General features: G+C 37.7%; 1 protein-coding gene across 1 annotated transcript; it reads right to left on the reverse strand.

Annotated features, from left to right (window-relative positions):
• Window positions 1–456: 456 nt before the first annotated feature.
• LOC108371566 (protein timeless homolog) lies at window positions 457–22,500 on the reverse strand (the record flags this gene model as incomplete). The annotated part of the gene is made up of 4 exons (XM_017627153.1): window positions 457–580; window positions 8,683–8,868; window positions 16,888–17,207; window positions 22,243–22,500. Coding segments are annotated over 4 exons (888 nt in total), but the record flags the coding sequence as incomplete, so codon positions are not given.
• Between the last annotated feature and the right edge of the window lie 54 nt (window positions 22,501–22,554).

Below are 22,554 nucleotides of genomic sequence, written 5' to 3' on the forward strand. Positions count from 1 at the left end.
TTTAAAAGCTTAGCTAAAGGTAAAAAATGTAACAAGTAAAGCTTTTATTATCAACACAAAAATTAATGCACTTAGATTAATACAAATTTAAGAAATAGCTTACATTAAATAAACGATTAATAAATCTTTCAAACAAAAACAAAATTTTTAAAATATCGTTTGCCGTTTATGAACACTACGTCTCCAAAGTTGAAAATGTTTATCACAAAACCCGGTTTTTTTTATTTTGACTAAACTTAGTTGGGTCTTAAGTCAAATATCTTTCGAACCAAAATAAGCAGAGGGAAACCGAAAGCAGATTTAGAAAATTCAGAGTTTTTATATTTAGGTCATTATCACACTAAAAAATATTTCATTAAATTTGTTCATGTTTTTAGCTATTTTTGATCACTCGCACCCCCGAAAAAGTGCGCCGTGCGCAGGTATGTACTTGCAACTACATGCATAGATACTCACCTGTATTGCGACATGTAAACGCTTTGCCCAGATGCGCGCTTGCTTCTTGTCGCTGACAATCATATCCATATCGTGTTGCATGCGCGTCAGTACCCAGTGGAAGCACTGCACACTCAGCGATTCACTGCAATGGAGAGACGAAAGAAAAAGAAAAACGTCACCTTACATACATACATATGTATTAATGTGTGTCCTATAACTACAAGTATTAAGGAGCTCGGAAAAGTATGCAAAGTAGATAGGTGTAAAAGTGCGGAAAAGCGTGCAAAAGCGAAGTGATGAGTTTAAGTGTTAAGAAATTAAAATTCAAATACAATAAAAAGAAAAAAGTAAGTAGAGTCTTTGTGCAAAAGTAGAACTCCTTGGTTGCTACTTTGGCAAGGCGGGAACGCAAAGGAATTCGCAAATAGTCGCTGATGTCATTAACGAAATTACAGACAGAAACGCATAGCTGCGCGTGGATACTTAAAGAAGCAGACAGACGGCTATCTGATATGTTTCAGCGACGAGGTGCAACATCTGTGTGTGAATTATGTAAGAGACTTTCTCAGTTAAAAGTATGTGTAAATGGGGGAAAAACTTTAAATTTTCTTAGTGGTTTGTTTTAATTATCTAGACGCTTAATCGCACTCTAATCTCCAGGTAACTAAAACGAAATTAAAATAGATCTAATAATATTTAAAGTAGACTCATTATAAAAGGAATATTGTATGAATTTACATGAACGAGAATAGTTTTATTTAAATTAGTTATAATATTTTAATAATTTATTTGAAGCTTGCACAGCTTACGACTGACTTTTTATGGATGAGGCCCAATGTATCACTGGCATCAATCCCCCAAGCGACACAGAACTTACATACTCGTCGCTTCTATAGTTCGAACTTGGCTTAAAAACTACTAGATGAAATTCGGTCAAATTTTCGGTGGTTATTCCTTGCATATTTTGCTTTATTATAGGATACTAGAAAGCTCGCTAGGTGGATAATGTATGCTACTCGCATTATATATAATAATAATAATAATAATAATAATAGATTGGCGCTTACACATATTTTAGTGTTTGGCCGAACTTCTCCTCCGATTTATGGCGTGCGCCTTGATGTTGCCACACAAAGGAGAGGGACCTACAGTTTTACGCCCACTCCGAACGGCGATTTTATTTTTATGAGAAACTGTTATAAAATATACTTTTGCAAAAATTGGGCCAATAGTGCGGCGATGGAGTCGAGACATTTAAAAAATCGGTCAGCGCCTCTTCACAGGGAGGATACTAGAACCCTTTATAGCAGCCAACGCACATCGCAGCGCAATGGACTGATATCCAATCCCGAAAGCTCATTGGAAGTGTACCCTAGGTACTTAAACCTTAGGTTCGAAAAGGCAGGGCACCAGAGTAGCAGGTATTGACATGATTCCACCTCATCGTGCACCATGCAGCTGATGCAGTAAGCGTCATCGATGATATGTAGCTTTACGACATGCTTACTTATCACGCAATGGCCAGTTAGAACTCCCACCAATTGCGAAATGTGTAGCTTGCTAAGTCTCAAGAGCTCCCTGGACTGACTGCGGTCTACGCGCGGTCAGAAGGATTTAGCCACCTTGCATTCCAAGGGAATCACAACTTCGCCTACCTTACCAACAGTCCTCTCTCGCTAGAATGTGAAGCGGCATGCAGTGGTCTATTCGAGTCGGTAGGAACACGAATCTTTTTAGAATACTGGCGTGCCCATAGCTCGAGGCGAACTTAAAGCCCACCCACTTAGCCTCACTGCCGCGCGCGGAGCACTGCTAATCTATGAACACAACATTTCCTCTAAGTTGGAAAGGAAAGGTTGCTATCAAGGATCAAAAACAGATAATTCACCCTGTCAGCGATACCTAGCAGGAGACCGCGCATTGCGGAAAGAAGGCAATTCGGTAACGTTTACCTCCCTGCATAAGTTCAAATAGTGTTTCCAGAACTTTCCCATTTTTATCAGAGCTACTCTGTCAGCATAGGTAACCACCCGTCAGCTGCCTCCCCAGCGTCTCCAAAAGAAACGAGCAAAGACTCTGAAGTTGCTGGATGATAACTGCAAGACCTTACCCACCTTAGGAATAAAAGTGACTCTTGTTTTCCTCCAAGGCTACGGAACATGACCGCTAGCTAGGCAGCTCGCGAGGATAGGCATCAACAAACGGCACGACATCTCCGCAGACTTCTGCAGTTCAGCTGGTATAATGCCGCTCCGGGCACGCGGCTCCTTTAAGGTCGCGATTCAATGGCCCAAAGAAGGCGATCACTCACAATATCTGAGTGATTCGTTCGCTGACTCGTATCCTCTAAATGGATATTTTCGGGATGCGGGTTACATGGACCAATGTTGTAGTAGCAAGATCAGAAAATAATATTACGCGCGCTTGGCAAACCATTTAATCAAATTCTTGCAGAGATCTAACAGGTAGAGATAAGACCATCGGCAAAGCTCACAGCATTGAAAGGGACTTGTATTTTAGCGCTATTCATTCTTGGCCTATATGTAAGCTGGATTTAGCTCTGCAATCGTTTCAACCTAACCCACTCGACAAAGTTATAAAATAAGAGGCCTTCCTGGAGCCCTTATTTCGAGTATGTATTTCGAAGCGATAGGCCTTCCGTGCGCGATTCATTACTCCTTTTCATTTTGTATGGAATGACAGAATTGCCAGGCCTTCTGATCCAGCTTCACATAAAATAATAATGAAACAGTTTGAATTTTAATTTGCAGTAGACATACACCGATGCGTCTACTGCCATTTTTTCTTCTATTTGAGTTTGGTTGCCTTCGAAAAACACCTTCACATCTACCTTCGAATGGCAGGGCTATTAAAAGATACTTATTTGACTTTCAATGCCATGGAAATCCAACTTTCTCGTCTGCCTTCGAACGGCAGCGCTATAGGAAGGTATTCTAATAAAGCTTCCAAAGAGAAAAACTAATTGAAAAATCCCTGCCTAAAGACGTTTATTAAAGTGCGCGCCTCCTTTTGCCGATGGCGAACCTACAAACAGCGTTCAAAGCGTTAATTTGAGCGCATCGCAAAAAATCGTCACATATATTGATTTTAACTGTATTCGTATTAGAGGATGAGAAAAAACCTTTAAGTAAATACTTAACAAATATAAATAATTCAAGTCTTCAATAACACGGTTTTTTCTTAAACTTTTATCAAGATTTATACTAATACATACAGAAATTTAATTTTTTCCGGCATCATAAAAATATTTTTTTTTTTCGAGAGAAAACACGGCTAAAGTTGAGAAGACAATTGAAATATGCACAAAACAAATTTTACCATTGTTGAGCACAAATAGTATATTTTAACTTAAATAAGCTTTTGTTGAAAATTTTCAAAGAAAAATTTATAGAAACCACAAAAAAAAGGAAAATAAAAATGAATACTCTAGAACAGCTGAGGAACTCGGGTGAAACCCCCAAACAAATTGCATTAATGCCGACAAGCAAAGTTTTGCAAATTGCAAGCAACAAGCAGCTAGCTGCCCACAAGACTTTCATTTGTCAGTTTTTCGCAAGAGGTGCGCAACAAGGAGATGTATTGTCTTGTTCTACACAACTATTTGGCACAGTTGGGCGGCGCACTACTGCAACACAACAACTATGGAATGGATAAATAAGTGATTGAATTTCTCAAAGAGAGGGAGAGAGAGACAGAGAGAGAGAGAGAGAGGAAGAGTGAGGCTGCAGAGGCTCAAGAAGCAAGGGCAGACAGCAGCGAAATGACAACATTTTTGTAAAGCTTCATTCTTGTCATACAGAAACTAATTTGAAAGTAACCAAAACAATTTTAAAGAAATTTTCACCGTAGCAACAACAAGAAATACCATAACAAATGACAAGTAAAACGGTCGAAAAGAGAAACCTCAACCTGGGCAGGAAGTAGAGGAATTGTAGTGAACTAAGTAAATTGTCTGCTGACTAACGGAAGTCGCCCTAGCCATATGCAAGAAGACAGCAAAAGCAAGAAAACAACCGCATTCCAGAGTGTAAAGAAATTTGCGAAACTTCGTTAGCTATGAATGGACAATGCAACAATAGTTAAAGCTACCACTTCAATGGGTAGCTAAATTTGTAAAACAAAAACAAAAACGTAATAAGTAGTGCCAACGCAGGGGACGTTATGGGCGATGCAGTGCAACAAGAACCCACGCCAAATTGCTTTTTGCTCGCCTGGGCGCCTATTCGGCTGTGCGTCTATTCTTTGGCTATTTTTGAAACAATAAAACGATTGAGTTTTAACAGGAAAAAACAGAAGCAAAAATATTCACCAACTTTCGACCATTTCCGCTCGTCTCATACCAATACGTTTTTTCCGAAAAAAAAACACCCCAAATAATGAAGCAGTTGACTTCACAGAGACAGGGAGATGAGACGCGGCAGTGCTTTTGCTGGTTTCAAAACCGGATGCGGGTGAAAGCATTTTGTCCGGAGCTTCCGCGGGTGCACTAAATAAATTTAACTTGGCGATAGACAATAAAATCTCACCAAGAAGGACACTGTGCACGTTAAAGTACGCACAGCAAGCAAGAAGCTTCCTTTAGATGTTATTGTAGTCTAAAATTTTTCTTATTGTTTTTCTGGTCCCCGCAACCCGAACGGTGGTCCAACTATTCAATGCTCTAGTTGGCATTCTAAGCACAGTGTCTAGTGAAAGTGCGTTTCATTATAAAGACCCAGTTGTGTCTTTGCCTATAGGAACTGCCTACCGCAGTTATCGCATTATAAATATTTGAGCGAAATTAAGTAATTTCGTTTTCTGACGACATCTGGTGGCTCTTGGACTATTCGAAGGAAATAATTTGCGTGTCGACGGAAAGATGAGTTGTATGGGCTTTAGAACGACGTGAACATAGCAACATAGCTTAGCGAATTAAAATAAAACGCTTCGCTGGCTCGGTAATTTCGTACGAATAGACACAAGCGCTCTAGCCCTGAAAGTATGTATTAAGCGAGGAACCCGCAGGTGGTATCAGAGAAAGTGAATGGCCTCCTCTGCGATGGAAAGACCAAGTCAGGAAGGGCTTAGCTTCACTTGGCATTTCCAATTGCAGTTCAGTTGACACCGAAGAGAAACGACTGGCGTGCTGTTTTGGACTCCACCAAATCGCTTACGCGGTTACAGCCTAAGGAAAGATACGGTCTGATGTGAACGGTCTAGCGGAATAAATAAAGTCTTTCAAACTATCTTAATTTATATCTTTCAGCTGCCTTGCAAAATACTTGCAACTGAATTGCCCTGTAAGTATATTTTGAGTTGCTAAAACTATCTCCAATGATCTCTGGTAATAAGTCTTTAAAAAAAATATATTGAAGAAAAACGAGCAAAAGAAAGTAAATCTTTCGCAGATCTATCCTCCGAAAACTCCAAGAGCCGCCTCATCGGATGTGGTCATTGTCCATGCTTCTGCGCCATATACAAAGACGGGGATGATGAGTGACTTATAGAGTGTAATTTTTGTACGACGAGAAAGGACTTTACTTCCCAATTGCCGTCTCAGTCCAAAATAGCACTTGTTGGCGAGAGTGATTCTGCCTTGGATTTCAATGCTGACATTATTATTGATGTTAATGCTGAACAAACGTAGATGTTGTTTTTACCGATGAAGTCCACTTTGTCGGCATACAGCAGCAGTTGTACGCTATTGTAAAGTTTGTGCTGGGCCTGAGCGATTCAGTTCTGCGGCTCTTATGATCTCCACCAACAACAGATAAAAGAAATCACCCTAAAGGAGATCAATTTGTCTGAAATCTCATTTTGGACCAAATGGCTGGGAGAGGTCCTTCCCAATTCTGACGGAGCTGGTGGTATTGCTCAACGTGGTTTTACACAACCGAATTAGTTTTGCGGTGATACCAAATTCAGACATTGCAGCATAAAGACAACTTCTTTTCGTGCTGTCGAAAGCGACTTTTAAATCGCCAAATAGATGGTATGTGTGGACCCCATACTCACGGGTCTTTTCCAAGTTTTAGCGTATTGTGAATACCTGACCTATGGTGGATTTACCAGTTCAAAACCCGCACTGATAAGGCCCAATCAGTTAGTTGACGGTGTGCTGAGTCTTTCACATAGGACCCCCTATAAGACCTTGTGACCTATGCTTAGAAGGCTGCTGTCGCGGTAGCTGGAGCGTATGGCACACTTCAATTGAAATCATTGAGCATGCGTTCTTCTGACCATATTCTGCATAAGAATTGATGCTTGCATCTTACCAGCTCCTCGTCGACGTACTTGAATATGTTAGCTGGCAGGCCGTCAGCTCCAATAGGTTTGTTGTTTTTCAGCCACGTAATCGTTATTCGTACTTCGTTATAGTCAGGCGGAGGGACATCGACTCCGTCATCATCGACTAGGGGCTTGCGTTCGTCTGTCTCCACTATGAAAATGTGTTCGCTCCATAATTTCAATACGTTCTAGGCATCGGTCACTAGGTCGCCATTGATGTTCTTACAGGAGTCTACCCTGGTCTTGAAACCTAGCTCTGATACAATTTTCGGGCGTTTTTCCTGCCGGGAACCATTTCAACCGCTTCGTACTCACGTATTTCGAGCTCTCTCCGCTTGGCCTTGTAATCGGCATCGCTTTTCAATCGTTTGTTCTTGAAACATATCTAATGGGCTGTGGTACATAAGAAATCTCATATTCTCTATTATTCAAATTTGAGTTGTGTACAACTTCTCATTTTGGCCATTGGTGTTTCCGACAGGATCTCCTACCCTATGATGTACTGTGGAATAGGTTTCCGACATCGCTTGTTAAATTTGGTTTGCACGACTACGAACAATTTGACTCAAGATCGTTCAGCGTTGATCCCGGTTTGTCTCTACAGCAAATTTGACTTTTCACTTTCCGTTTCCATGTATTTACTGCGGGCGCATGCAAAATTTTCGGGTGAATTTTTCTTTCTACATCGTTTTCGGGGGCCTAGAGTGACATTTAGCGAGCAATAGGACTTTTTCAGTTAATTAAAAATGTCAGGTGTTAAACAGAGTAAGCCGAATTTGACTTTTTTTCTTCTATCCTTCATTAGCATCTACTGGCCGGAGAGGACAGGTTTCGCTTCTGGCCTGGAGTCTTTTTACTGTCACCTTCCTTTGCTGCTAGTTCGAGTAAAGCCGCTTAAATTATAGTACGTGCTTTTGTCGCTCACTGTACATTAACAGAATACTATTTGCCACAACGTTGTCAAGAGAAATGCACTCTTCGAACATAAACCAAAAATAAAATCAGACAAGCTAAAGTAAATTCACAAAATAGAACATTTAAAATTTTAATGTTTTTCCTTCTTTTTTTGATGTTGCCTCATAAAAACAGAATTTAACGACCATTCACGAACACAACTGTGGAAGTGAGCATTCAACAAAAGTGCAATTTAAGACAATACTAAGTCACTTAAACGCTTTTTGTATCTGTATATTGTTGAACGTTGTCTGTAAAAACGCTTCAGATAACGAAATCTAGTGGAAAGTGCACAGAAATTGTCTGCATTTAATTATTTTGCAGTAAATCCATTTTGTGGCAACGCAAACGATAACAACAGTTTACCAATAAGCTGATTTCAGCTGAGTTAAGCTTGACTACATGCATACATACATACGTGCACACGTTCCTATACAAACTTATGTAACTGGCGTGGCCGTTACAAAAACAATCATTCATATGCCTGCCAGACAAACTGGCTTGCATCTAAACTGGCATCCATCAGTCTTCCATCTCAACTATCCTATTTAGGTATGTGCATTAGGGTGGTCCAAAAATAGTAAAAACGTATATGGGTTTTTGACGGACCTATAAACTATAGTTGCGATGAAAAAATTGTTAAATAAACCATTCTATATTATTATTGGGGATCTCCTGCAGATAAACAGAACTCTCTGGTAGAAAAATATTGATTTTTAACTATTCTATACCATTTCTACGAAAAGTTGTTTCCCCATATATAAATTACGTGGAAAACTTTGGTCGGTTTGAGCGACCTCTAGATATTTTTTGATTTCAAAATAAAAAAATAAGGGTATACTTTTTCGGTATAGAACAATCCTAGGGGGTGAGAGCATAAAAATTCCGAATTTAATTTTTCACACGCATTTTTTGGACCACCCTAATGTGCATACATACGAGTAGATACCATCATATCAGCTACAGATTTTTCTTTTTCTTTCGCCAAGCTTTACCACTCACCTCACCAACTCCAGTTGCATTCCGCTCAACCGATTGAATTCCATAAAAAATCGTATGGCCCACAAAAGGTATGAATCATCGTGATTGCCCGCTCCAGCATTGCGTTCCAGCACTCGTCTGACCTGACGCACCAATGTATTGTAAGCTGAACGAAGGACTTCTATGCAGAATTCGCGAAGGCACAAGCTGGAAAAAAAGAGAATAAATAAAATGCATGAGAAATGAAATTACATGAAATCAAATACAATAAGGATAAGAGATAAAGGCATAAAGTTATAAATATGTAGATATGAATAAGAATGAGCTAAATTGAAGGAATAAAAGCGCGCTCAAATGAGATTGCATGGTGGTAGGTGACTGAGGAGGGGGTAGATAGGCACTATATACAGTGTTGCCGTTGTGCGACTAAAGGGGCAATTTGACCATTTTTAAGCGCCAGTACCCTTTGAGCTGACTTTTCCAAAATTATGTGCGACGTTTGCCCATTTTCAGAGATTTTGTAGGAAATGCTAACAGAACCATGCTATCAAAAAAATTTTTCCTCCTGTAAGTACGAAAAAATGTATCACTTAAAACTTTTAAAGGAAATGCAACTCTTCTCCTTACAGCAACTAGATTTATGTGTATGTTTACAACCCTGTCTTGTGCAAAGCTTGTCGCGCTATTTTCTTTTTAAATTGAACTGATTTATTCTTTTACTAGTAAAGAAAGGCAAAAATAATACGGTGACCCCTTTTTCCATCAATGATCCCTTTTTTGCGAATTTCTGAAAATTCTCAACGGCAACACTGGCTATATAGAGCGCAGCAGCGATTTGCGGCCGCATGCGGCGAGGTATGTATTTGAAGAGAATGTGCAAGTATAATTTATATAAATACATGATTGTTTAGCATGAATTATGTATTAAATGGCATGAAGGTATTTACATACATATGGATATGTATTTATATATAGGTTTGGAAAATACAATAAGCACACGCAATTACTATGTATACAGGGTTACCGGGATAGTCATCCTAAGGATGCTAAAGGATGTTACTATTTAGGTCACCTCGGATTACTTCGGTTATATGATATGATATCTAAAACTTAACCGTTTTCGCTTTTTTCTTGTAGCCACTGACAAGGGGTTTAATTATGGATTATTGCATTCACCGTGTTTAGTTCAAAATACCCTTATAGCAAGCATATGGTCCGGGCAAACGGCAGTATTGTGGAATAGATGTGTCGCGAGGTAGTGGATTCGAAGCCCAAGGCCAGCAATTTTTGTATATGTAGTTTCTTCAATTATTACTTTAATAGACAACAGCTGCCCGCTTAGGTCAGTGTTGCCATCTATAACTATGTAATATTGAAGCGCCTAAAAAAATGCAGCGATTTCCATTCTCAAGTTACATACCTGATGACAGTATTGCCACAATTGGGAATTGCCACAATTTGCACGTCTCTACAATTTTTATTTTAAATTGATGACTTCCAGAACTTTATTCACATCCTCACATCAGCAACTATTATTAAAACCAACCAAAACTTTACTGAAAGTCGAAAGTAAATGATACAATTGCTTATCATTTTGTGCAAACGCTTCCTCCAGCATATTTCTGGGGTCATATGACCCATTGTGGTGTCTTATGGTGTTTTAATGAGACTGTCTCAATTCTCTCGACATGGCAATGCCCTTTGACAACTGTGTCAACTTCTATAAATTTAGTTTCAAGAGGATATCCCCCTGTTTCTTTTTAGCTTAAAACTTTCAACGTGGGAATTGGCCGAAGTCAAGTGTTAAACATGTTTTTATAGTCATTGTTATAAAATACCACATTTGATGTGAACATTGGGGTAAAGTAAACGAGTACGGTTTTGAAATTCTAAGTATGCAGTATTATATCCCATAAAATTCTAGCTCAATTAAGTGACATTCTCAAGTGGCTAAGAATTCGCGTTGATGTTTGATAATTATTTTTCTTTGTAAAAATATTGTTTATTTAAATATTTCAAATGCTTGTGCTCCAATTTTTTGATCATTTTGTACTGATATCCCAGAGTAAAAGTGTTAAATTTTTATAAACATGCATCAATTGTGTCAGACGTAATAAAGGCTTAAACTGCCAATTAAAAAAAAAAAAAAACTAAAAGAAACAAAGAACTTGATTTAAAAATTGTATTTGTTAAAGTTTCAAAATGTGTTTTAAAATTTCAACAGCAGCAAAATATTTCATTTCCGCACAGCATTCTTTTAACTACTGATAAATAAGTTAGTTAAAGCATAAAAGTGGCCCCAAAAATCAATTGAGCTACGTACTTTTTGAATCAATGCTGCAAGGTCAACTAAAGAAGGTACGAGCGTTTACTTTCCCCCATTTGCAGCACACACAATATTTTTCAAAACACTCAAAATGTATTATAAAGGAAAAAAGCGGAAGTGAGAAGCGAAAGCAAACGCTTTATTTACGAGCAATTTCAAACACTTCAAGTGCACATGTGCTACTATAGCGTAGTCAACTTTTCATATTGCAGCAAATTGTATAGAAAAGGGGTAGGAATTTCAGATTTATGTAGTAAATACTACACAATGCACAATATTTTGGGTTTAAGTATAAAGTACACTCTAAAAAATGTTTGTTTAAATTTGCGCATATTAAGATAGGTAACCAGTTTCCTCTCTTAATGAATGCAAATTTACACACCGTGTTAATTAAATTAAACACTGCTTGCTTACTTTTACTTATCATATGTGTGGCGTAGTACAAATTTCAAATTTGCTTTTTGAGTTTTAAGCATTTATTGTTCACATTTTCACAGTTTACACGCAAAATGTTTAAAATTTCCTCTAAAAAATTTTCGTTTAAATTTACGCATGTAGGGAGGTAACCAGTTTCCTCTCTAAGTGTGTGCAAAATTAAACACTGTCTGTTTACTTTTACAAATCAAATTTGTGACGTAGCGCACACGCGATTTAAGAAATTTTGCGTCATTTTGTACAAAAAAAAATTCGTGAAATTATTTAATTTATTTATATTAAAATTCTTTTGTAAAGTTTTGTATTACTTTTGGAAGTTGAGTGCATCTTTAACTGTTAATTTTTCATGATTTAACGATCGGATCTAAACCAAATTACGGGACGACCCTTAGAGTACAATCTTTCCGGTAAAAAAAGAAGAATTATTGGAATCGGTTCACGCGGTGCAAAGTTGTGCGGTAACATACATAAAAGAAGTAAAAATACTCCGAAGAATTGATAGTCTCCCATTTTTTGAAGCCGGTTGAAAATGTCCGAGTTATTTGTAAATTTTATGTAAATAAAATGCAATTTATGAAACTTTAAAAGGTTTATTTATTTATTTCATACTGTACATAAAACTTGCATAAATTTATTTAAAGAGCGAATTTTTTAGTATTTCTGGATATTTAGAAGTATAAACCCTTTCACCCCAAAAATATATTCCTGCATGCGCCCCTGGCACTTAGTATTTATTATTTGTAAAAAATATATTTTTACTTTCAAAATGTTTGTAATTTTAAACATTTCATGTGTATATTTATGTGTAAATTTTAAAAAACTCATGTTCAAAATCAAATCTTGAACATCTTGTGCGTATACTTGAACAGATTCTGGTTGAAAAATAAACACTTTTCAGTAGTAGTTTTACATGCACTTTTAAGAGTGTAATTGTACCATAAAAAAAACCCCCAAAAATAATTTTTTTTTAATTTAATTAAAAAACTGCAATAAAAATCCCCTAATAAAAAAAAACTAAAAAAAATTCCCTGCGCCAGGACTTTAACCTTGGACCTCAGGAATACCACGTCAGTGCTTTGCTCTGTCGTCTATTGCGACTGTTGTAGCGCGGGATGAGTTGGCAGACTACATATCTCACCAACTGCTATGATGCTACTGCTAGTAGTTTTACCAGTAGATGTTGATGCATAGCCTGACAATTGACATCTCGTTGGAGATAGCCGCTAACACTGAAAAAGGGTAGAACGTGAACTAGTTGGGCTGAAACGCAAACTGGTAGCACTCTACTTCACAACTAGTAGTTTTCCCTACAGGGTATGTAGATTTTACATTAATTAAGTAGAAATTGAAATAATTGATTTTACTAGTTGAAGGATGCAATTTAAGTGAGCAGGATAGTAAAAGGATACATCAAGTATTTGAAAAAGTTAGAAACAAAACTCGATTTTGGTTGATTTTAGGACCCAGCAAGGACAAATATTTTTATGAACTAGTAAGCCCTTAAACTATATATTGCAATATTTTCAAGGGGTATGTATGCATTTGCAGCGCGTGCAGTTCTAAAACCAGTTACAAATTATTGCACTCGAAGCAAACGAAAATTGCAATTTGTCGTTGTTGGCCGCCATGTAATCGGTTGTTGCAACAATTTTTCTCAAATCTTATTGTTGTTTCTTTGAAGTGCATACATACATACATACATATATATGTACATATGTATATCGCCACTCGGCGTATTGCAACTTATTTTATGGCTTCTTTATCCTGAACACGTCTGCGTTGCAGAATGCACTGCGGCCGCAGCGACAGGTTGCGGTAAAGGCAGAAAAGCACTCAATTAGAGTAAGGATTTAACGGCGAAGGGCTAAAGGGCGTGCTTGACTTCTTCTATGTATGTAGATATGCTTGTGTGCGTAGGGCAGCGGCAGCTTCTTGTTGGAAGGCGTTTTCCTTTTTATTTGCTTTTTTTCGATTTTTATTTAGCCGCCGCTGGTTATCTTTACTGTCCTCGTATTATTAGCGTTGCTGCTGTTTGAAGTTGTTGCATTGTTGTGCGTTGCTTGTGCAACATGCTGCTATTAGCAACGGCTGCCATCGACAGCTGCATTTTGTGCTCATCCATGAAGGCTCAAGGTGGGTTCAAAGCAATTGTGGTGTTAACAAACTGAAAGCATATTATTTGCGCTATTTTATTATTATACTTGTGGCTACTTCCATTACCACGCTATGCGGCGTTTCATGGTCAACTTTTTTGTTGTATAAGCTGTTATAAATTTTATTGTGCTGTGTTGTAAATGTTGTCATTTGCAATGGATTGCTTCGATTAGCTTTACTTTACTTTTCTTTTGACATTCTCATGCTTATTATCTGGATGCACGTTTCAATGGCAGATATCGAAAAAAAGAACGGCTCGATTACCACTACAGAGGTACTTAAATGAGAGGCACAATTGCAAAAACGGCGGATAATGGAGGAATGCTGATTGTGGTTGCATGCTTTTTTGTAGCAAGGGAAACGAAAAAATTATAAAAATAATTGAAAAATGTAAATAAGAAAAATTCCCTAAGAAGGTCGAGGAACGGGTTTTGTATTACCCTCTTCACGTATACATTTATTTAAAAAATTTAATATGTCTACAGCAGATATATTTAATTTCAAGAGCGTAGAACTGCAATTTATATCTTCTACATGTACAGCGCGAGTCCTTAAAATTCTGTACCTTTAATTTATTTTCCCCTTTTTCAACGCTAACTAATAACGATTCAAATAATGCTCAATCACGGCTGCTTCTACTTTTGTGGCTCACCATGGCGTATGCGCAACCTCAGAAGTAATAGCTGAGTGTTTACGCTTTGTCAGCTAATAAAAGCTGTGTGGCTTTGCGCCAACCAATCTTTTGTGTTAGCAAAACACTGCAGCAGATGAATATCAACGACGTGTGCGCCAACACAAACCAAGTCACTAAGCCACATCGCTAAAGTCCATCAATGTCACGTGTTTTGTATTGGAAGCTTTTATATTTATTATTTTCCTACGTTTTCACACTACATTTTATTGCTGATGTTTGGGCTTGTACAAGTGTGCAGTGATTTGTGGGGAAAAAGCTGTAAGGAAGTGTACTTACATACGTACTACACATATTTACGAAAACGTTCTGTTTTTTACTAAAGTACAACTTAAGTAGATATTTATTTTAAAACTGAAAGTTTAGTCAGAGACTCTTTTCATGATGGTGCCTTTTAACGCTTGGACAGTTCTGCATACATAGAGGTGAATCCATGTCGCATCGACCAACTTTTCTTTCAACATATTACGAACTCCTAGTCCTCACCCTTATGGGTCATTTTGAAAACAATATGTAGCGTAGTTCGAGGTGTAACCGTCTTGGGAGCCAGCTATTAAACTTAGTACTGTCTTCGGTCTTAGTACACAGGATGCGTACCGGCGGTTACGTAGACCCGGAAATTTTTATTACCAGAAATGTTACGAGTTCTTGTCACCGCGATTCAATGTACGTTGGTAATGCAGTTAAAATATTCAGCAATTCGGCTACGAAGAATTGTGGAAATTCTGCCATTGCATGTTTCACCGGGCAATACTTTGTTACCACCTTATGAGATGGTAGCAAAATTTACCGGCTACAAGTGTACCCATAACGCGAAAAGGGTTTAAAAATTTATAGGAACCTTATTTACCGGCTCAAACTTTTTATTACCAGCGCAGAATTGACGTATAAAAGGGCATTCCATAAGCTAATGAGTACATGAATAAAGAAGATGGAGGCAAGAAAAACCGATCTCGTGTTGTAATGCTGAACATACCAAACAAATACCCAATAAAGTTCTTAATAAAGTGCGAAAAGCCAGGAACCAAAAGGGTCGGTCAGAATAAAAGTAAGAAAGAAGAAGAATTAAAAGTAAGAATAGACTCTCTCAAAAAGTCTTTTGCATTTTACGCAATGGCGCACACACAAACGGCAAGGAAAACAGTAAACGTGGTCCGATTTCAACAGCTTTTTTTACATATATCAATTGTTTTTACGAGAAATGGAAGAAGCTATGCATAAACTCTAAGCGGGAGAAGTTGTAGCTGTTGTTTCGGCGATCACAGCTGCTCCTGATTAGACTACTTCTTTTTCTAGGCCGCCGAGCTCGGCACACCCTACACGCTTGTTGCTGATTCATTTCCTTATACAAGTTACTCTAGTTGCGACTTCGCTAAAACTTGGCATACATATACTGTGCGTTCACTTAGGAAACACAAGATATAAAAAACTGTGGAAATCGATACGTTGCCTGACCACCCCTACTTACTTTAAATCATATTATACGAAATTAATGATTTTTGAAATAAGCTTGGTAGACCGGAGCCGAGTCTGGATAGATACGAGCTCAGTTGACTGTAGTATCCACACCTTAGTTTCCCCAGGGTTACTCGAGTCCCTCGCGGACTTCCGATCAAATGTTTATGTATATCAGGAGATTAGTTAGTGTAATTGAATCTCAATAACTCCTAATCCAAGTCTAGGAAGGAGGCAAACTCCACCCCCAAAATTTCATGAGTTTAACTTAGAGAAATTAAGAAAGAAATATGTCAGTGAAAACTGGTTGGCATGAGAATTTTTTTTTATAAACAGTTTGTTTATTGCAAGATATAACAAAGGGCTTTTTAATGTGTATAGCGGTAGTGTAAAATTATTGTGGGTTTTACTTACGCGACAGTAAGCAAAGCGTTGTAAGTAAAAGACGACCGACACCCTGCATCCTGGAAGTCCACCTTTTCAAAAGGACCGTATGTCGGCAAAGGTTCGCGCAATCTTGATTGCTCAGGCGTACAAAGTTTCCGGTTCGCTCGCATAATGCAATGACTTTACGTAACCCTAGATAAAAAAAAACTATTGGCGTTAAATCGCACAATTTCAGTGCCCAACCGTTGGCTTATTTCGACAAAAACACGTGCACCAAATGTTTCCTTCATTAAGTCGATTATTAGAAGAACTTATAACGGATATGGTCTTATCAAGCTTACTAGTTTCAGCCATTTCAGTGAATCAAAATTCGAATAACAAATCAATCTCTTCGGCTGTTTTAGCTTGTAGCATTATGCGATGTATTGAGGTCATAAGTAAGCTGCCGGCGAAATTAACGCAAGAAAAATGTTGCAAAATAGAAAAAACGGCCAAAGCGAAAGCAATTGAATACTTCTCATTGATTTGATTGAATTTGAAATGTAAACTACTCACAAAGCAAACAAAAAATTGGCATCACGGAGGCGCATCTAAACAAGCCGGCAAATACTATTTCATACACACAAATAGAGAAAAAAATTGCACAAAACCATGAATGCCAGCATAAATGCTTGGTTGATTGAATTTTTCATTCTCTTACTATCCTTTTTTTTAATTCTACAAATTTAATTTTTTATATACATATACATGTATGTATGTAGTTTGGTTATTCACTTACCGCACTGAGAACGCACTGCGTCGCGTCAGCTGTACTTCCTCCTTAACGTGGCGAAATGAGCGCTTCTGTTGATTCTTCTCACGATCGAAATCAATCGACATAACACGTTCCAACGGCTGATGGCAAATGATGTCGCGTTCCGACACGGATTTCATATTCCGTATTACATACGTGCCGCCGAAACGTGAATGCCGCATCGCAGGCGGTTTGGTGTGATGCCTTTGGCGTTCACGGCGACGCGCAGCCAACAATTCCTGTTCGTCGCGTTGCTTCTCGGCGATGCTGCGTTGCAATGATGCATCCGCAAGGGATTCGGCTGTCTATTAAATGGAAAATTAGCGTCAGTTACATACGCAATATTTAATGTCAGCTAGGTCGTGCTGATGCCCGAATAGCTGAGGCGGTTAAAATATGTGGCTGTGTGGGGAGGTTTCAGTGTCAGTGCATGTACGGAAATGTGGTGGAGATTTGGGTGCAGGTGGTGCGTGGCGTGCCTGCTATGCAGGTGACCTGGTTATTTAGGTGAATGCAATAGTTTCTAGCTGCAGCAAGGAATGTGCGTTATGTACAGTATTACACATGGCGAGAAATGCGTGCGCTGCTTATTCGTTAGGGTTGTTGTGGTGTTAATGCTGTCAGCGTGCAAATTGTGTGCCGCTAGGCTGGATTTAATTGAAAAGTTGATGGGTAAAATGGTTTAGTAGCGATTATAACACGACGATAAGAAGAGCGTTACAAATGTACGATTATGGCTCACGGGCGAAAATGTGGTTCGGTAATAAGATAATAATAGCTAGCAGCTGCTAGTAGAATTTAATGGTTTGCTAAGTAAAACAGATTTTCCTTAAATTAAAAATTCTTTTGACATCAATACAACAGAAAGCTATAAAACGTTGTCGTAAACGAATTTCTGTCATCACTTGTGAAATTCGCTTTGGAGGCCAGATGATTTTGGCGTTGTGTCATTTTCGTTGTCTGAAAAAAGGGTGGCACAACGTGGAAGCCGGGTTTCCTTTGAATCAAATTTGACAAGGAGTGCTGGAAACTCGAGCGTACTACATATCTTCTGCTGAGCGAAAAATCAAACAACTACTATAAATATCTATTATTGGCTAGGTTATTATAGCTGTTATAGCGTTTACGGAGATACGGGTTACATATATGCCATCGAGAAATATCTTACTCATTGGGCTTATATGGTTTCTAAGGGCACATTGACCGTCTTTTGGTTGTTTCTGAGCATGTGGCTTTCACGTCGGCCACCAAAGGATTCTTCTAAAGCAGTGAGTATGGCCTCTGTCAGTGTCAAAAATTGTGAATGCCAACTTTAATGTTAGTTATAGGACGATTTTAAATAGCTCTTGAAACTTCTTAAAGTTCAACTCTAACATTTTCTTAAGCTTTAATTTAATAGTTTTATAAATTTAACTTCCTATGAGCTCCCGGTCAGAGGGACGGAAATTACCTGGAAGTAAAGAACCTAGAAGTAAGGTACTTGTAAATCGCTACTTGGAGCATATGTTTAAGCACAATCTTATGAAGGGCAAATGGAAAGCGCGAGTTGTGGAGCTAGGGTGTGCTGCGGAACAATCGAAAAGCGTTTACCCACTGCGTAGGAAAGATACATTACATAGTCATGTGAAAATAATAGAGACACGACATTTTTACCAGTTTTGACAATTTTTAATTACATATTTTTTGTTTATTTCCATATCCTTTTCAATAAAAATGCAACTCTTTATCTGCCAAAAATAACTTTTCACAAAAATAATATTCTGATATAAAAATACACCTAAAACTTAACTGTCATCGGTGATATTAATGCTGACCTTGTATAACGCTTGACAAAAGAATTTACTATTAAATTACAAAGTTATAATTACCATCAGTGATGACAGGTACCTAAGTCTTACATCACAAAGTTCCCTTTGTGCAAATTGCAGATAGAGGGTACTGAATATAAACCCTCGATATAAGTCTAAATTTCTAACTTTTTAGAAAAATTCTGCAAAATGTTACAGCAAAACAAACCTTATGACCGCTTATAGACCGCTATATTAATAAGGTGCAAGTTGTAAGTTGCTCAAATTCGCTTTGATTTTTGATACTTTTGTTTTATTGAAAGTCTCACGCATTTTCTTCCATACAAATTATGGTCAACAATTTTTTTTTTGGTATGGAAGAAAATAATAACACCATCGGCAAAAAAATATCAAAAATCAACGAGAATTCTTATGCACTTGGAACTTGCATTATATTTATTAGAATACGATGGGCTATAAAACTGCATTCTTGGAATTTTTCTGGAAAATTTTTAATTAAAGGTTTGCTATATTGGTAAAATGTTTTTGAATTTGTCTAATTATTCTACAAAGTTTGAAACTTGGACTTATATGGTTTTTGTTAGATAATGAGCTGAATTTTTATAAAAAAAAAAATAATAAACATTAAACAAACACAAGAAAGTTAGCCAAAATTGGTAAAAATGTTGGGTCCCTATTATTTTTCACATGACTGTATGAGTAACAAAACAGCGGAAAGCGATTTCGAAAGTACTAGATAAACTGGGGAAGTAATGAAGCACATTCTCATAAAATCCGTTTGCAGTACGAAGGTGGCGTAAAGCTGTAGGTCCAGACCGAGATGCCTGGTCAAATGGTTTACCAGAACTAGATCCCAGATATGTACGCTGGTACACAGACGGATCAAAGATGGAGAGCAGAGCAGGAGCGGTTGTCTTTGGACCTGGCACCAATCTTTCTATTGCAATGGGTACTTGATCCACAGTCTATCCGGCCGAGATACTAGCAATATCGATTTGTGCCAGACTGAACCTTGAGAAGGGTTTAAAGGCGCGTTTCTAATTTTATTTTTAGATAGCCAGGCGGCCAAAAAGGCCTTTTCCAATAAGAAGATCACCTCTAGGCTCGTCAAGGAGTGCTGTGACACCACTCAACTCTTATCAGCGAGGAACACAATATTATTATAATGGAAACCGGTACACTCCGGGATTGTGGGTAACGCGCCCGCCGACGAATTGGCAAGAGAAGGCTCATCGTCCGTACTTGTTGGACCGGAATCGTTTTGCGGGCTCAGTTGATCCCCCTCGAGGCTTAAAATAGAATCGTGGGTAAACTCATAACGCCGTAAGTACTGGGGAGAGATAGGGGGCTTTAGACAGGCTTGACCTTTTAGTTATCCTTTCGCTAGCAAAGATATAAATATTCCTTCTTGTTCACTCTAAAAAGTGCATGTAAAACTACTACTGAAAAGTGTTTATTTTTCAACCAGAATCTGTTCAAGTATACGCACAAGATGTTCAAGATTTGATTTTGAACATGAGTTGTTTAAAATATACACATGAAATGTTTAAAATTACAAACATTTTGAAAGTAAAAATATATTTTTTACAAATAATAAATACTAAGTGCCAGGGGCGCACGCAGGAATATATTTTTGGGGGGAAAGGGTTTATACTTCTAAATTTATATCATCAGCAAATACTGAAAATTCGCTCTTTAAAATACATTTATGAAAGTTTTATTTACAGTATGAAATAAATAAATAAACTTTTTAAAGTATCATCAATTGCATTTTATTTACATAAAATTTACAAAGAACTCAGACATTTTTAACCGGCTTCAGAAAAGGGGGGGTTATCAATTCTTCGGAGTATTTTCACTTCTTTTATTTACTCCACCGCATAACTTTGCACAGCGTGAACCGATTCCAATAATTATTTTTTTTTACCGGAAAGATGGTACCTTAAGGGTCGTCTCGTAATTTGGTTTAGATCCGATCATTAAATCATGAAAAAATTAACGGTTAAAGATGCACTCAACTTTCAAAAGTAATACAAAATTTTACAAAAGAATTTTAATATAAATAAATTAAATAATTTCACGAAATTTTTACACTTTTTTATTAATTTTCGTCGATTTCTGGTTTCTCATTTTTTAATAATTCGAATAACGAAAATTTAACTGAACTTGTATTTTTATCATGTAGCTCATTTTGGTGGAACGAATTCGAAGTTAGCAAATTAAATCTTCGAATGCTTATTAAGTACATATCAGTGGTAAACTGTTTTAGGCTGTAAAGTGTAAAAAGCAACAGTAAGTGAGTAGTATGCATTGCATATTTTTAGGACAATTCGCAGTTAAACTTCAAAGAGCTCTCAAGAAAAAACGAAAAATTCTTACAAAATGACGCACAAGAAATGGAAAAGAAAATTTTTTCTTTCAAAATTTCTTATATCATAATAAATTTAGCCCCAAAACCCACCCCTTGTGTGCGCTACGTGACAAATTTGATATGTAAAAGTAAACAGACATTGTTTAATTTTGCACACACTAGGAGAGGAAACTGGTTACCTCTCTTTATATGCGTAAATTTAAACGAAAATTTATTAGAGGAAATTTTAAACGTTTTATATGTAAACTCTGAAAATGTGAACAATAAATGTTTAAAACTCAAAAAAGAAATTTGAAATTTGTTCTACGCAACACATATGATATGTAAAAGTAAGCAAGCATTGTTTAAATTTGCATTCATTAAGAGAGGAAACTGGTTACCTATCTTAATATGCGCAAATTTAAACAAAAATTTTTTAGAGTGTTGGCTATTTGACATGCACCCCATTGGTTTTTCCACAAAGACAAACTGCCGTCTTTGCCTTGAAGACGAAGGGTCGCCGGAGTACATTATGTGTGATTGTCCCGTATTGGCCAGACTAAGACCGAAATACTTCAGTTCTGCCACAGTCGATGCCCTTAAGGTTAGGAACTCGTCTACCAAGAAACTTTTAGCATTCATAAGGGAGGCTAATAACATCTTGGGCCGTCAGGGTCAGGAACCATCGTAGGGATACAAAAGATCTTCTAGGTCGCGGTGGCCCTTTCTGTTACACTCGAAACTCTATTGCGAACAAAGTAATCAATAACTTAACCTTTTTCAAAAATTCCCACTTTTTGTTTAAGGTATTTTGGGCAGTCATGATAAGCTCTTATTTCCCTTGGATTTGCATGCTGCTGTATACATACATACATATATCTGCTAGCTTCAATACTGCTTTAATCTGATAAAAACAAATAATGAAGATGACATACTTCAAAGCAAACACTTCAATAGTCTAACATCATTAAATAAATTCCAGCTACTCATCATGCCAAGAAATCTCGGCAACGCCAACGCGCTGCTCTTTCCAAATCACTTGGTTTTTTTTTTTTTGTGAACATTTTCAACTCTTTAGTGCCCACCTCCTGCACCGCTAGTCTTCCAGCTTTCGCCGCGTACTGTTATCCATTCACCCACACAGAAAACTTCAAGTTCATAGTAACCTCATCGTTTACTCACTTGTTCGCGATAAAGCAGACACAAAATCTCCAAACCGTGCAAATGAAACTGATGCTCATCCGGCGATGACACCACGAACAACACCAAATCCATCAGGCCAGACTGATGCAGCGCCCAGATAACTTGGTCATGCAGACTGGCATCATTATCGGCACGACATTCTGCCTCCGGGTTGGCTGGCACTTGAAGCACGTTTCGTATCAGCACAAGGACGCGTTCAATCATCAAGCTCTGCTCCTCGCTGCGTATCGCCCAGTCCTGAAAATGGAAAAGGACACATCAATAAAAACATTTTATAAGCACGACAACAAA

Source organism: Rhagoletis zephyria, unplaced genomic scaffold (assembly GCF_001687245.7).
Source record: "Rhagoletis zephyria isolate East Lansing unplaced genomic scaffold, Rhagoletis_zephyria_1.1 Rzeph_scaffold_05075, whole genome shotgun sequence".
Lineage (NCBI taxonomy): Eukaryota > Metazoa > Arthropoda > Insecta > Diptera > Tephritidae > Rhagoletis > Rhagoletis zephyria.